Source organism: Rhinichthys klamathensis, unplaced genomic scaffold (genome assembly GCF_029890125.1).
Source record: "Rhinichthys klamathensis goyatoka isolate OS25496 unplaced genomic scaffold, OSU_Roscu_1.1 h1tg000554l_1, whole genome shotgun sequence".
Classification (NCBI taxonomy): domain Eukaryota; kingdom Metazoa; phylum Chordata; class Actinopteri; order Cypriniformes; family Leuciscidae; genus Rhinichthys; species Rhinichthys klamathensis.
The window spans coordinates 2,549,857-2,567,623 of NW_026607023.1; the positions used below are offsets into that span (position 1 = coordinate 2,549,857).

Sequence of the window (17,767 nt, forward strand, 5' to 3'; positions counted from 1 at the left end):
GTAGTGAAACTACGCAAAGCTTCTAGGTTGTACGTCGCGCATCACACACATGACCAGCGTCAGCCAATAGTGAGCCTAGGTGTGACGTGCAACCTAGAAGCTTTGCGCAATATCACTACGTGAAATATCACGCCCACAGAGAAGGAAATGAATAGTTGAATAAAGTCGTTATTTTTGTTTGTTTTTTTGTGCACAAAAAGTAATCTCGTCGCTTGATAAACTTAAGATTGAGCCACTGTAGTCACTCGGACTATTTTAACGATGTCTTTCATAACTTTTGGGCCGGTCAGTTTCGATCCCTTAAGAAGCCTATGGAGGAGGGATCCAGCTCTCAGATTTAATCAAAAATATCTTAATTTGTGTTCCGAAGATGAACGAAAGTCTTACGGGGTTGGAACAACATAGCATCATCAAGCTTCGCCTTTGTTATTGTTGGTAACTGCGCCCTCTTGTGGCGAAAAATTCCTACATATTGTACCTTTAAATAAAAACATAAATAGCCCATCTTGTTGGCAGAGGCTATTTACACTAACTCCGCCCACCACTGTCTATTTAAGCCAGGCAAAATTACAAAAGACAAACTTTTTATGCAATGACTCGAGTTTGAATCCGCCATTTTCCGATTCAAATTCTTCTCCCTTTTCCAATTACATATGAGTTTGTGTATGAGATACATTTATTTGAAGTCTTTTCCTGCCAGCGTTTTGCCAGCCACCTCCAGCGTTTTAAAAAAAGATAATTTTCACAAAAATGTCATGGCCCCCAGAATATTTGGTTGTATGAATTCCTGAACATGCAACAAATCAAAAGAAAGAACAGACCCTCTGCTTAAAAAAAAAAAAAAAAAAAAAAAAAAAAAAAGTTTTATTCTAGCTTCATGCTTTCTTTTTTAATCAACACTTGAATGTTGGTAAGTTTCATAAAAAAGCAACATTTTAAGCAAAAAGCTGAGAAAATCACGTTTTTAACAAAGACTACGTCTGGATCATATTCAGAATGATGATCAAAATGGAGTAGATCGAATCCATCAACACCTCTAATGCATGCAGATATCTCGCTTGTTTCTGCATCTTCTTCGCATGTGTTTTGATCAGGAGATTCAGTACTCTTTCAGAAGATTCGTGATAGCGCCCCCTAGCGTATAACAGTGAAAACACAGAAAGATGGAAAATTCTGTCAATGGCGGGGAAGCGTTTTCTCACAAATTACGGAATTTTTTGTCAATGGTGAAGAAAGAGTTAAGCAAAAATTAAGAAAACATTTGAAAAGTGGATATAAAGTTAATTACAGATTTTAATAGCAATGTGTGCAACTCATATGTTACAACACTCAAAACCTGGCCCTGCGAGGACACCTTTGCCGATCAGAATTTTCAATATGCTTAGGGTTAGTAGTATATGTAGGGATAGCGATGTAAGATCCTAATAAGTCCGCATCAATTTATGATTGAATGAAATGATGAATATACAGTGAATGTTATTACATACAATTTTATAATGTACTATAACAAATGAAGAGCAAATAGTATCTGCCACTATTTCCAATAAGTATAAATAGCATCTAACTATTGTCACTTGGAAAGAAAATACTGTGAAACGAGTTGATATAAATTCAGATTATAAACAGATCAAATTAAATAGTTAAATAGTTTTTCAGTAACAAATGTACAGATTTGTTTGTGGTTGAAAGTGGACTGTGTCACACAAGATTTGTCTGCACCATGTATTATGTTTACAGTGTAAAAGAATCATGTCTTTGTTTAGCAAACATTGCTTTGGCAATATGCTAATTTTATACTGACTTCAATTGTGAGTCACAAGTCTTTTACGCTTCACTGCGTTGCTGCCTACAACGAGTTTCAAATCAAGTATTAGTATAATTTCAGTCAGGACTCAGGCTATTGCCTAAGAAACAAGGCAATAGACAGCAAAGCAGCAGGGTTTTGTATTCCACTCAAGCTGAGTCCGATTTGAGTTTTGCTCAGACAGGTTGCTTTCTCAGAACTGTACAGCACACCCATGGGCTACTTGTTGAGAGCTGGAGCCAAAGCCAATAACAGGAGGGGGGGGGATATGGGGTTTAAAGGGATAGTTCACCCAAAAATGAAAATGTTGTCATCATTTACTCATCATCATGTCGTTCCAAACCCGTATGAATTTGTTTCTTCTTTTGAACAATATATATATACATATATATTAAAGAATGTTGGTAATCAAACAGTTGACGGTAGCCATTAACTCCCATAGTAGGAAAAATAATATGGAAGTCAATAGCTATAGTCAACTGTTTGGTTACCAACTCAAACAGGTTTTTTGAGTAATTGATGAAAACATTTTCATTTTAGTGTGAACTATCCCTTTAAAGTTCAAAAGACACACTATTTTGTACTATACAGATACAGACTATACAATGTATAGTATGAGAAAATACAGTTTTTCTCAGTCGCTTTGGTTAATGCAAACCAGTCACCACACAATGGACTACCTGCAAAAGCCTGTAACAAATCCATAGTTCATCGATTCATGTCAATGAACATATCAGTGGCATCAGAATAAGTCCTTGTGTCATTGTTCACAAACAAGATAGTCAAAATGCTTAGCCATGTTGTTAATAACAGTAGCTATGTTTCCATGCACACGTTTTTATCCGAATTAAGTGATATCGAATGAAAAATGCCTTATGGAAACAGTAAAATTCGATTGAATTTCATGAATATCGACTCAAATGAAATACGTTCGGTCTCATCGGATTTTATCTTGATCGATATACGGCTTATGCGATAAACGCTGATGGAAACGTTATTTGCCGAACAAATAATGAATTGCGATTAAGTTTTAGGTCATTTTATGGTTGCAACACGTCCACAAAACATAGAAGAAGTTTTAGTTCATTTCCCCCCAGTATTTCCGCTCTGTTTGCGCACACATGGCGGGTGTCAACAAAGACAGATGTAAGTGGACAAAGCAAAAAAAATGCTTTAACCAAAGGGTTTCCGTGAGGTGTCTCTGAACCACGATCTCCCAGAACTGTTTGGAGCGCTGTCGTTCCCACACCACAGGCGCCTCCGTTGTCGTCGGACATTTACATGCATCTGCATCATCATAGCAATGTGTTGATAGCGTCGTTGTTTTCTTATTATAGCTTGTCATTATATGGCTTGGTTGAATTCTAATCTAGAATGCGGTCTGTTATTTCTTGATAACACACCGCTGCTAAGTATAACACACCGTTGCCATGAAAAACAGAGCGTTGTTATGGACGCAGTTCAGAGACGGAACGGACTATTTTCTTTAGTGGAAGCAATACAATCGTTTTTAAATCAATATTTTGTGTCAAATTATTGATTTATTTGGTAGGTAGCCATGTAATAAGCGGGATAATGTATAGCGAGGCGGTTGTTATAGCGAATACAACCCCTTCAGGCTAACAACAGCCTCGCTATACATTATCCCTTACATATGTCGCTATCAGCTGGCACATAAGCACTATTAGGCTATAATAACTTGTGCAATATTGATCATTTGTTGGTAGATGGCGCGATCCATTTTGTCTAGCAAAACTTTGTTCGCAAATGTTTGCTTGAATGTTGTGCGATTCAGTGCGAAAATGAATGGAAACACCTTAAAATGTCTCATATCAAGAAAATGTCGCCTGTCAATGAGGCAATATCCGCGCTTTCCTCGGTTTCTGCTTGTACAGCCATAGCCATGACGTAACCATGGCGACAGACATGGACAACTGTGTAGTCCGTAACGTTTAGCTGCACGCTGTTGCTGTTTCTTTCAAACATTATGGACCATGGCAAGCAGACTTTGGGACAAAAAAGGAGAACTAAAATGAGGATCAATATCGGCGTGGCGTTTTCGAGATGCCGAGAGCTCCACGTCCGTGACTAACTTTGAGCAACACCGCTCTTGCATATACTTTATTAGACAGGTGAGCAAATTTACATAAAACAAAAGGATGTATCTGTGTTTCCTTGCAACTGTCAATAATATCACTTATAAACAATGCGAGATACATAGGCCTATATGACGTGACAGATCAATCATTATGCATATGTTGATTCACCTCAAAAACTATCAAGTGATCGTTATGCTGATGAAAATTCACAGTTATATTGCTCTTTGTACTTAGGTAATGCTTTTTATCACTTGTGTTTTGACCGAGATTATGGCAGTGCAATTAAATACAATCGGATATGTTCGATATACCAATTTGATCGCAAAACAGCATGTGACGTCATTACGCACAGGTTTTTATTCGCTTTAAAGCCGTTGAATGGAAGCACACTTTCACCAGCTTTATTCGCATGAGTTTTTTTACCGAACTTCAGATAATTCGATTGACAAGTGGATGGAAACTTGGCTAGTTTATACTCTGACAGTATTTCCTCATGTAAACTATGGCGATGGTTTTGATGACTGACTGAAAATGCACAAGGCGGCACTTTTTGTGTATGGCAAAGATTAATTTCAACAGTACAAATTTATAGCGTATATAAGATATTGATAGCAAGAGACTGGTCTGTTTCGCTTTTACTGTTTCACTGACAACAAATAACAGTAAGACGTATGTATCTGTATAATATACTGTATGCGTGTATCTGTATAAGTATATTTACTACTGTAAAATGTGAGTGGACTACTGTAACATAAAGCATTACAGCATTACAGTAAGTACACAGTATTACAGAAGAGTGCACATTGTTGGATTACATACCTGTTCTGTTCTGTCTACAGAACATTTGAATGATTGAGGACACGGTTGTTCTCTCAACATTTGGCTGCCCCGCTAGACCAGCCTCTGCCATTGAAACGCCATGATTGAGAACATGGTACACAATAGTGGCCTTTATTTTATCGGAAATGTGCCTACAGTACAGTATGTCATTGGCCTCTTCTAACTCTTCAACTGTTTTGACTCTCTACCCTTCCTCCAAGCATCCTTATACTCCTCTTCTTCTTCCCGGCTGTTGACCCTGTTCATTTCTCTGTTGCTCTTCTATTACCAGAATTTGTAACAGTGTTGTTCTCTGTCTACCGAAAGGTCATTAGATGCACCTCTGAAATGGTTTATCTAATGCTTTACATTCCCCTTTATTAGTTAAATTCAAGATTCATCTGTGCAGTTCATCAATTCAGGACACATTAAAACAAATCTAATAGAAATGTTTAGAAAATATGCTTGACAGATTATGACAACTAGTTCAACCATTTTGCATTTAATGACTTACGCAATTAACTAATGTCTAGATGTTTTGAGGGATAATACTATTCGACAGAGAACCAGTATAATGTATTATGATCAACATGACATAAGGAATTGATAATGTAGGAATCAGCAAACAATTGTACATAATCAATTGCATGAACGTACCAAAGCACTGGACGTTTGTTCAAAAGTTTTATACAAGTAGTTTTGAGAATTTCAACTGTGATCTGAGCAATGCAACCAAAGAGACTGAGAAAAACGGCATTGTGTTTTTGAACTTTAAATCATGTAAATATATTCAAGCAGACCCCCCCCCCCCACAAAAAAAAAAGAAAAAAGAAAAAAAGACAAAACAACAACAACAACAACAAAAAACAAACAAAACAAATTATGGTTTTAAATGAGCTAAATATATGCACTTTAAAGGGACACTTCACCCATTTGCATTAAGCTTTGTATCTTTAGAAACCCAGTCATATTTTTGAATGGTCATGGTTTATTCCCTTATTTTCCCCTGAGATGGGAGAAATAAGGATTTAAGTGTTCCACTTCCTGCTTTTTATGACGTAAAAATCGTCATTTTGCGTCATAAAAAGCAGGAAGTCCCATTTCTTTGTATAAGGGTTGAGACTACAAACACTAGCTCATCATTTATCCAGGGTGTGGGACCCACTCACGCTACAGACCTATGATTACAGATCAGTGGGTGGGACTTCACTTGCAGATACAGAAAGCAATATCAGCCATCTTGTTTGGAAGCTAAGCTAACAAGCGCTGTGGAGATAGGAAGTTACGACAATGACGGAAGAAACTAAACATGATATGGAAGAAGAGGATTTTGAAAATCTGCTGCTCGAATCCGATGTTCGTGGCTATCTTTACGAGCCGCAATATAGTGAAGAGCAGCTGTGGCTGATGGAGGGACAGGAGGCGGACGAGGATCCCGGACTGGCTCGAGCTGGGCGGACTGCTGGTGCCTGTGCTCTCGCTGTGCGCTACGGACACAGATAGAGTCCGTCTGCTGCAGAGAATTTCAACGATGGCAATTTCTCCTGGACGAAATCTCTGAATCAGACGACCACACGGACGTTTGTGTTGTGATGTGAACCATCCTAGTGTCGGACCGCATATGTTCTGACTGAACATCTAGGTAAAATGCAATAATTCACCATATAGAAAGAAATACAAACGAGGAGTAATTCGCTAATGAGTTTGCCAATGTAACGGGATTCGTTGTTGTGGGAAGAAGGAGGCGGGAACCGGCGAACATTTAAACATTTTAATAGTAAAATAAACAAATACAAAACAAAAGTATAAGCCAGCAGCCCCTCGCGGACGACTGCTGGCCACACACAACAGAAACAAAACACAACATAAAATCAGGCCTGTTCCTCTCTCGATCTGCCTTTTATGCTTCCGCTCCTCCGTGAGAGATGCGAGACCGGTGCGTCTCACAGGTGTCGTTCATTATCACTCACGCCACCGGCCTCGCGCCGTCCTCTCACGTCCCTCGCCCTCGTCCTGCTCGCCACAGCCAACTAACTAGAAATGTTGTGTGAAATGAATTTCTAACTCTGGTGGCAGCTAACATTAGCCTTGTAGACGAAAGAGTGATTTCTCTGATGTTTGCGCTGTTCTGGATTAGTGGGAGTGGCTTGCGGAGCTGTGCAATGTGGTGCATTGTGGGAGTTGTTGTCTTACATACAAATGCGCCCTAAAGTTATTTTCTGTCTTTTCTCGGTCAAGAGGGCACCAAATTCAAAAATTATTTTACATTTCGACTACATATATGACCCACTTTCAATAAAGATTAATGTTGAAATGGGTGAAGTGCTCCTTTTAATAATAGTTTAGAGTTTTGTTTGAGGCACATGGAAGTCAACTAGATATCCAAACTGTGTAACCATTTAATAATCAGTACCTTTATGATATTTAAACAAATGAAAATTTTGAGCACCAAATTTGCACTTGCAGTGTTAATTTTGTCAGCAAATTGGAAGGTGCAATCTATAATAAGACATTTGCACTGAAAAGAATGACAATGCCTTTAAAAAACGCATTGTGCAACGCAATTTCAGTACGTTTAGAGGTTCATTTAACTTGCTTGTGGATATTTTGTTAATGGCATTTTTTTTTCTTGTCCAGCAGTACTGTTGCGCAACTGTTTTTGTGTGAATTCATGTATGTGTAAGCAGGCTTTGCCTTCATGTGTGTTGTGATGTGACTTGGGATGCGCACACACACAAATACACCACGGCCAAACCCCGCGGCTATCCCTCTAGCCGGCCAGAGAGATGAAGCTCTTTTAGGGCAGCCTGGTTTCCCGACAACCTAACTGGCCTCTTTCTTTCTCTCCATCTCTCTCCTCTCTGCCCTCTTCACCCCCCCCTCCCCCCCCCCCTCCCCCCCCCCCCTCCCTCCTCCCTCCTCCCTCCTCCCTCCTCCCCCCTCCTCCCTCCTCTCTCTCTCTCTCTCTCTCTCTCTCTCTCTCTCTCTGGCTAGCGTAGCTGCGGTCTGGGTCCAATTAAAATGCACGGTGCTCTAAAGCTGAAGTTGGTCAGCAGTTGTGTCAGGAGACTTGGGCTCTGACTGATGATAGAATTATCAGGATGTGATAGACTACAGTTCCCTGGCCTGCATCAGAGCGGATGCTGCTCCCAATACAAACGTGCAGCGCTGCATCAGTGCTCTGTGGAGGGGCCATCACTCCTGGTGAAACGATTCAAAAATCCTTTGTGTGGTGTAAAAACGGTGTTGAAGAGAATAGAGAACATGTTAATGATCTCCAATTGGTCAATGTGTCCTGAAATACAGAAAACCAGAGGAATTCTATATCGGACTTGTCATCTCTACCAGCAAATTCAAAAAGGCCAAAAAGGCAAATCTATGGTAAAAACATTAATACAGTTTGAGGGAATCTATCAAATATTGACAAAAAACATAAATAATACACATATGATATTTAAATAGTGGCAAACATTGACATACAAGAAGATAGATAGATAGATAGATAGATAGATAGATAGATAGATAGATAGATAGATAGATAGATAGATAGATAGATAGATAGATAGATAGATAGATAGATAGATAGATAGATAGATAGATAGATAGATAGATAGATAGATACTGAAATAGAAAGCAATTTGGTGAAGGGGAGCTGCAAAGTTGAATTGAAAAGTACATTCTGTAGCAAATTGATAGTCTCTTTGCAATATCAGGGGGCAAACAGAATGCTTCTGATGAATAGCCAGACAAGCCAACTTCTAGTTGTGGTGAAACAAAATTTCCCCTCCGACTTTGTGGTTCGAAAAGCATCTATATGTCCTTCAACAATGTGAATGTGTGCAGAAATATGGACCATGAGCTGCAACCTAAAACTGTGTGCTCAGCCTTTGTGAAAACTCTACCCACACAACTTTTTATAGGAAAGGAGGGGTCCGGGGGAAAAATAAATAAATACGGGATTCAAGAGTACAAAGTGCCTTTCCATCCCAAACAGCTCCTTGTTTTCTCTGCCTAACCTTGAAATTGATGCTATTAAACCATGAGATGTTTCAGCAATTTCTTGAAAATGTCTGCCTTCATACAGTCACTTTATATTCCGTCTTTACATGAGATCATGAGCAACAAACCAGCAAGTTTTGAAAACCTTCCTACACAGGAGATTTATGATCAGATGTGCAGTGCGGAAAACATAGCATTATATTTTCTATGTACATACAGTACTGCATTTGCCAATGATAATGTTTATCACTAGACTCCAGATAAGTGACTTCTCTGATAGCGCCTGACTGGTGAGAGTATAGGAATACATTTTTAAGAAAGGATCATGTGTACCTCCGAAGTCTGGCCGGAGACGGATGTCATACCCCTTCAGCAATTTGTCCACTGTCGTCTTGGCCACAGATATTCCGGTATTTCCGGTGGAGGTGCTGCAAGAGAGAGAATTGAGAGCGCTTTTTGTCAAAATGTATCTAAACCAAATATACAGCTTATAGCAATTTTGTTGATTTATATGATGTAATTGAATCATATATCCTTGATTGTTTTATAGCAATGCATTTTGTTTTCATTCAGACAGACTGAGAATGTTTGGGGTAGTTGCCAATCCGAAGAGGCTTATCTTTAGATCAATATAACCACCACATAATCATTAACATAAATCTATGTGATTGAATAATTTATTGTTTTACAGAGCATAAAGTGTTACTGAAAGCGAAATTGGATCTTAAACAGAAACATCTAATAATGACTGTGCACGAATGTGTCCTGTTGCTGAAACTATAACAAAAACACTCAAACATCATACTGTCATATGGGGGTGGTCAGTTCAACATGTAACTTTGACAACTGGCATGACTGGTTCAAACATGCAGTCTTGAGCCAGGTTTTTTTAACTCGGGGTCCTGGGGCCCCTGAGGCTCTGTCAACAGATGGGAAGTTGACGCATAACATATTCCTTTTTTTAATCAATATCAAGATTTTAGGGTAAAATGTATATGAATGTTTAAAAGACATTAAAATTTAGGTTCACATTTTTACAATTTGGGCTTCACTATGTCATTGTAGATAATGCTGTGGTATGACAGACACATTTTGAAAAGAGCGAATATTCCACAAAGTCTCAACTAATATGAGGTCATTAAGGCTGTATACGCATAATAATTTATAAATAAAATAGTTTTCGGTGTAGTATAACGTTACACGTAATGGAAAAATATGTAGTAACCTTTAAAAATAGAAGAAGAGAAAATGTATCTACATATTATGAATTGTTGTCTCAATGTGTGTAATGATGTTTGATAATGTTAATAGTATTCATGAAAATTAATATACATTGAAAGTGTTGGGAGTCCCTGGTTGAACTTGTAGGTGGGGGTTCCTGGGTCTATAAAAGTTTCAAAACCCCTGTTTACAGGCATATGTAAGTGTTTGATAACTACTAATTTGCACATGAAAATGCATATGTGGCTTCAAACTAATGCATTTGAAAATTCCATACCTCAGCCATGCACACTGCACTTGAAATGAAAATAGTAAAACGTCACAATGGAAGGCATTAGGTTTTAGGCCACCACTGTTGATTTCAGTTCGATTTAGAGAAAATCATAATAATCACGACATGCGATGAGTAAAGAGAGCAGTGTTTAACATATAATAAGGCTTGTCATTTGTCTTACAGGTGTTCCGCATGTAGTATGAGATGGAGAAAAGATATATGCGTCTTCGGCCTCAGAGGCTTCAAACCCACGTCGCATCTCAATGATCACCAGCGAACACATGCCATTAACCACTATTGACTAATAGGCGTCGTCGTTTTTATTCTTATTGGCTGAGTGATGATATATCTCTTCTAACGCCAGTGACATGGTGGTATGGGTGGGGGTGGATCAGAAGAAAAGCACTGATCATTTGTAAATGTTTATTTCACTCAGTGGATCACTGCATAGAAATATATAGTGTTACAGATGAAACCGAATGTTGCTACAACTATTTGCTAAAACGCGATTCAAAACACAGCTCTGTCATGCCCTGATTTTAATTGATGCCAGAATACTGAGATATGTCACTGTTAAATCACTGGGACAAGTGGATGGAGAATGCAGTATGAGTATTTAGCAATATATATATATATATATATATATATATATATATATATATATATATATATATATAAATTCAATATATTCAATTAGTTAATAATTAAATCATTTACTGTTTAACTGGACAGGGAAATTAATTATTTTTTGTTTGTATTGTTCAAATGAGAAAAATATGTAATCGACAATCAAAATACATAACATAGGCTATTCTAAAGAAAAATTGTTAGTTTTCAATAATAGGCCTATTTGCGCTGCATAATTTAAATAACCATGTTTCTCACACATAGCCTATATATGAATCTCTCTCTCTCTCTCTCTCTCTCTCTCTCTCTCTCTCTCTCTCTCTCTCTCTCTCTCTCTCTCTCTCTCTCTCTCTCTCTATTAGACACTGCACACACACAATTCGACAGTTTATTCAGGTAAATGGGAAATTAAACATTATGTACGCTATATCCATATTAGTGAATCATGTGTGTCTGTTGGGATTTGACCAAAAAGTGGGCTCATTTATCCAGTCCAATAGTCATCATTTCCAATATTTATCATTTTCTTACCTTTGTACAAAGCAGACAAAGGACAAAGCCGCCAGAGCAGAAACAATTCCACATAATTTGTCTTCTTGAGGACCCAACATTTCCACAAATCCGTTAATTCAGTTTCAGTAATCCAACCGCCTGTGCTCCAAACTGATGTAAAACAAACAAACAAACAAAAAAGCAAAGCAAAGCAAAACAAAAACAAACAAACAAATAACCCCCCCAAAAAAATAATAATCCAAAAGAATCCAACAGAAGGGGATGGGAGGGAAAAAAACGCCAAATGAATGAAAGAGATCAAAGCACCAATGCACACATGTGTGATGGCCCCGAAAAATAAAATAAAAAAATAAAAATAAAAAAATAAAAAAATAAATAAAATATTGAATGGGTCCCAGTTGTTGTTTTTTTCTTCAGCTATGGAAATCCGTGCAGGTCAGAGACCCCCTCGATCAAAACCAGAAGATCAGACATCTCTCTCAGCTTCGACTGGACTTCTGGGAAAGTGCTGGAAAGTCTTCTTCAACCAAAACATGGAGAAAAAATAAATAAAGATAAGATGATGAAAATAAAAAAAATAAAAAAATGGAAGAGAATCAATCTTCTTCTACACCTGTCGTCGCAATTTCCAGGTCCAAAGCTGTGGGCAAGCCATGGCTCCAGAGATGCTCCTTCAAAGAGGGGGGTGCTCCACAGTAAGTGATATTTTTATTTATTTCCCCCCTCAGCTATAAAGGTTGGAGGCGAAGAAAAAAAAATCTGCATCCCCTACTGCTGATGGTCGAGATATTCCTCTCAAAGTCACTGGGGAGAAAAGATGCACATTTAAAGAAATGCAGCAGAGAATATCTGATGCAGACGTCAGAGCTTGTAGTCCATAGTACAACCTTATATGAAGCAGAAGCAGGGTGAAAAAAACGTATGTATCTCAATAAAACGCTTGCAAATGTCCAAGCTTTGTCTAGCCTAATGGAAAACCCCCCTTATCTCTCGATTGAATCCCCGAGCATGTTCCTGCTCTTGTTCAGAGCAAATGATGACACACTTCAATTGCAATAACACCTCCAGGAATCGTAAAAAATAATCAAGACTGGAACAGAAATCTCCGTCGCACACGCTTGGATTTTAAAAGAAGAGTAAAAGACATGGTCCCTCTTTGAATGTGCTGAATAAAATGCCGGTGTTTGTTGAAAAAATAAAAGCGAAAGCGAACTAAAGAGGAAAGGCAGTCTGTCCACGCGCTTGTCTCGCGGAGGAATGATGTCTGTACTTGTCGGCTCGCGCGCTGCAACCTATTAAAATGCTGCGAGAGTATCCCGGCGCATTTTCATGCATTTCTTCCACATTCTTCAGCTCAACACACCCTCAAAAACACAAACACAAACTCAGAAACGGCAAAAAAAAAGTAAATAATGACGGACAAATACGATTTTGAAATCAGTGCCACTTTTTTGCACACGCCAACATGCAGGTTGCGATGTTATATCAAGATAAGGAACAAATTAAATTATAAATATAATTTTGCATATTGCACAAATATATAAGTGGTGTGATTTTTCCCATGTATTTTTACTCAGTAGAAGAGGGATGCAGGCATCTGCTGCTGTCTAGTTGCTAGGCAACCATGCTAGCGGTGATGCAGAGCAGTGGTGTTTCGGTGGCACATTTAAAGGAGCTTCTCTGTTGTATCTTCTGGACAGGAGGGCCCCAATGGTGATGTGGGCATCCTCATCCCCCATTTAGCGCTTTGACAGTCCCCGCTGAAATGTGAGGAACATTGATGTGAAGGGCAGAGACGGACGGCACGTCAGCACTATCTGGAGCAGTTCAGCTGTGCATTACAAGATTAGCTTAATGAGGCATTACAAGCCATATCAGAAACACCCTCTGACTTTACATCATATGTGTACTGGGTGTAATGTGGAGTGGATTCAGATGTGTGCTTGGCAGTGGTCAAGGCAGTGACTTGGGTATATGGTATCCTAATGAACTGTCTTTTCTGAGAATATTAAAACCTTACTAGTGCTCTTCCGTGTATCACAATAAATATAAATCCAACTAAGTTTATACTGCTTGTTTGACAGCTCATTATTGTCTTTGAAAGAAAGCTCCATCAGATGCACATTTGCTGAGGGCTATGACTGAAGAGTAAGTTTAGGACCATGGACAGTACCATGTTTGCTCAGCTGAGGAAGTGTGGCTTCAGGACCACGGACAAGGTCCTATGTAGCAATTTGACAGTACATGCAGCACTACAACACGGAATTGTTATTTAAATAACACGTATATGATACTTGATTCCTCATTACAGCAGAACATCATAATACTGTAGCTAAAAACTGAAAGTTAAATCTGGTTTGTTTTCATTTTGGAACAGTCCCCAGTGATCATGTAGAACAAGTAAAAGACTAAAACATATGTGCGACCTGTTCTGGACACCTTTTACAAGCTTCTTTTGTCTGTTAAAACTAGTTTTCTGCTTATGTTCCATGTCATTCACTTGGGCTGTCCATTGTTGTTGTGCTTAATGTTCTGGAGAACTTTTAATCAAATCAAGCACAATAATACAGAACTCACACGAATAACCAAGGGCAGCATAAGACAAGACATTACCTAATCAAGCTAATCAAGAGAAACTGAAACAGGTGCGTAACATGAAACCAAGAAAACTAAACTAGTGAAAACAGATGGGCCGACAGATAGGGCAAACCAAACTAAACCAAACTAAATGAACAAAAACCTGACAAACTGTTTCATTTAGTCATTTCCTATTTGATTTTATTATTTATTTATTAGCTTACTCTAATGCTATTTCACCTCTTATTTCAACTGAATTAATAATAATAATAATTCATTACATTTATATAGCGATTTTCTCAGCACTCAAAGTGCTTTACATAGAAGGGGGGAATCTCCTCAACCACCACCAATGTGCAGCATCCACCTGGATGATGCGACGGCAGCCATATTGTGCCAGAACGCCCAACACACACCAGCTCACTGGTGTAGAGGAGACAGAGTGATGAAGCCAATCAGTATATATGGGGATGATTAGGAGGCCATGATGGATTGGGGCCAATGGGCAAATTTGGCCAGGATGCCTGGGTTAAACCTCTACTCTTTTTTAATGACTCCTAGATTTTTAATGACCACAGAGAGTCAGGACCTCGGTTTGGACTGTTGCTGCAATATATCAACGAGTCCGTCATATTGGTCCGACAAAAAACACAATAACGCTTACATTTCTCAACCGATTTTAACGGTTTATCACCTGCGTGGAGTACAAAAGAAGTTCTGTCTCAAATTACTCCGAATCAAATTCAAATGTAGTACCTACTCAGACAGCACACGATTTCGGACGCACTGTAGAACTTTCCTCTCCTGCATCCTATCCTTCTGCAATCCAGAATGTCTGCACAGCTAAAAGGTTTGTTTGCCCTGTGCCCTCTACTGTACAGGACTGAATGTGTATTTCCTTCTGTCCGAGGCATATTAATTTCACTTTTAGTGTGAAAGGACCTTTATATTTGCCAAAATGAAAACCTTTTATTTTGTTTTTATTATGAACCAAACAAGCAAACCCAGCTCAGGTGAGAAAAAGTTACGCAAAAGTTACGTAAGTAGCATTACTAGTTACTTTGGTAACACTTTACCTAAAGCCTTTTATGTATAATGCATTATAAAAGTATTTTTCATACTTGAATTATGCACCTTATAATGCATTATATAGTCTCATGGATACCTGTAACTACAGGTATAATACATTATAATACTTATCTAATAATTGAATACACCTTTAGAAAGTATAATACACGTGATAAACAACTAATTTCAGAATCTGCAAATATTATAATGCATTATAATGTACATTATGAATACCTTTTATAATGCATCATAGATAAGGGCTTTAAGTAAAGTGTTACCGTTACTTTTTAGGGAGTCACACAATATTGTAACACATTACTTTTAAAAGTAACTTTAAAAGTTTTTTTTTATTTTTTTATTTAATGAAAACTAACTGCATCAGGAAAATGAATTCACTGACAACTAACTTATAGTTGTCTCTTGATTTTAAACTGAGATATAGGAACACATATTCTAACATAAAATGCTTTAAATGAGCACACATTAAATTAGCAGATTATGAAATTCTAAATTATGGCAATTACAATGTGATAATGCCATCAAAATGGTCATTTTAGGTATCATCACCCAAATGCACATGTGTTTCATGATGAATATGCATTAGTCAGTCTCTGCATTTGAAAGTTAAGGAGCAAATTTATCTTATGATTAGCTAATGGCATGTTTGTGCAAGTAAAGTCCTGCTTTTCCCATAGACCCAAGGGTCAAATGAGCCTACTCTAGTATAGGTGCTTTCTCTGGTAAAATGGTGCAAAACTTGACAGACCTCTTTCAAGTGAATGTAGAGAGTAAGAAGGTCATTGAGACAAATTTCCTAGTTACTTCTAAGCTTCACCCTCTATCCAACCTCGAGTTGGATGCAAGACATCTTTGTAGTCATCTCATTAAAGTAAGGTACTTTAGAGAGAGCTCCAGGCTGTCCGAACGCCATTAGATGCTTTAATGAATTAGAATGACAGCTATGATATTAAAGACCACTGGGATAATGACAATGGAAATGACAGTGCTCCTTTGACACCACTGTATGCGTAGTTATTTGAATCTAAATTGCTCTACAGTCAAGCAATAGAAGAAACATGGCTGCAGGCACAAGAGACCAGATTTTCTGATGGCTTCTTTTTTATTTGTAAATGCAACTGAAATCAGTTTCAGCAGACTGATGATCATCATCCCCATCATCATCTTCTCCAAATTCTTCAGCAGCATAAAGTATATAGTGTAGTTTTCTTCCCCTTTAAACGCTTTTATGTCACAGAGATTGTTAAAAAAAAAAAAAAAAAAAAAAAAATTTGTCATATATTTCACATTTTTTGGTTACACTCGATTCCAATGGTCCTCTTTAGACATTCTAAGGGTTAGTTCAACCCAAAAATGAAATTTCTGTCATTAAATACTCACCCTCATGTCGTTCTGAAACATAAGGCCATTCATTTACAAGAGAACACTGTTCAAAAGTGCATTTTTAAATAGTTTATCTAAAAAAAATGTAAATTACATTTCCACTACAGAATACTATATCAAGCATATTACATAATTTTAGATGTTGTCCACGCATTTCATAAATAAAAAAAAGGACAAAATTATCCTGTGGTGTGTGTATACCAGTTGTTGGCCATTGTTAGAAGACAAACTGTACTAGTTTTTTTTCTTCATCTAACATAAACACCCAGCTGAACTTCTCAAAATCCACTATAACCCTTCTTCACACCGTATAGTGAGGCTATTAAATGTCGGGTAGCCATAATCACCTATCATTAGTCATAGATTTTTCATGCACTTTACTTTTTGTTGCATGATGTCTCAGGGGAGGCTGGGAAAATAAAATGTGTATCTGTCTCAATTTAAATATCTCGAAACTTAAAGGCAATCATGAGGTAAATTCAAATAGCTACAGCAATTTCACCAGTGCTGACTCATTCAAAAATGCGCTTTGGAAAGCATACTTGAACGCATGCACTTTGGAAGTGCTACAACACTTGAATTTGTTTGTTGCAAATTCTCTTATTAAAAATGTCACTCAGTTGTGTTGTGGAAGGCTAATTAAGTCCCCCCCCCCCACCCCCCCACCACCACCCCCTTTCTATGGGGTTTACATCATGATGTATTGCTTTATCTGTAGGAATGCAGTCCTGAAATGGCTTAGATAGACATTCTTTCTGTTTCCGTTGCTGGATTCTAGAAATGCGCTATTGAGCACTTAATTTGTGCTTACACCAATTATTTCAAACTTTGCTTGAGTGTGACACAGTTCAGTGTGAATGTTTAAAGTCTGCAGAATGCAAAAGGACACTGCATCATTCCTTCACACTTAGAGGTGCAAAATGTGCAAATAAAAAAAATTTGATTGAAAAACAAACCAGAAATGCAGGTCATGAAACTCTGTATAATGCAGTGTTTCTCAACCTCTCCTGCAGGGACCCCCTGACAGGCCATGTTTCTGTTTTAACCCTGAAATGGCACACCTGATTCAAGTCATTAAAGGCTTAATGAGTAGTTGACTAATTGATTAATTGAACTATTCCTACTCTAATTACTCATTAAGCCTTTAATTACTTGAATCAGGTGTGCCATTTCAGAGTTAAAACAAAAACATGGCCTGTCAGGGGGTCCCTGCAGGAGAGGTTGAGAAACACTGGTATAATGTAAGGGATGTCTAAAACTTTCTTACATCAAATGTTCCTGTAATGGGACAGTAAAGACATTTACATACAACTATACTCATGTCTTAAGCAGCATGTGTGCGTGTGTGTATGTGTGTGTATAAAT

The 17,767-nt window shown here is 38.0% G+C and overlaps 1 protein-coding gene across 1 annotated transcript in view; it reads right to left on the reverse strand.

Moving 5' to 3' along the window:
* gabrb4 (gamma-aminobutyric acid type A receptor subunit beta4) overlaps nucleotides 1-11,615 on the reverse strand; it is a 79,075-nt gene extending 67,460 nt beyond the window's left edge. The window contains exons 1-2 of the mRNA XM_056239110.1: nucleotides 11,375-11,615; nucleotides 9,055-9,149 (exon numbers count right to left, since the gene is read on the reverse strand). Of these exons, the coding sequence (XP_056095085.1) occupies nucleotides 9,055-9,149; nucleotides 11,375-11,454 (175 nt within the window). The 5' untranslated portion in view covers nucleotides 11,455-11,615. The remainder of the gene's footprint in view (nucleotides 1-9,054; nucleotides 9,150-11,374) is intronic.
* Nucleotides 11,616-17,767: the final 6,152 nt, after the last annotated feature.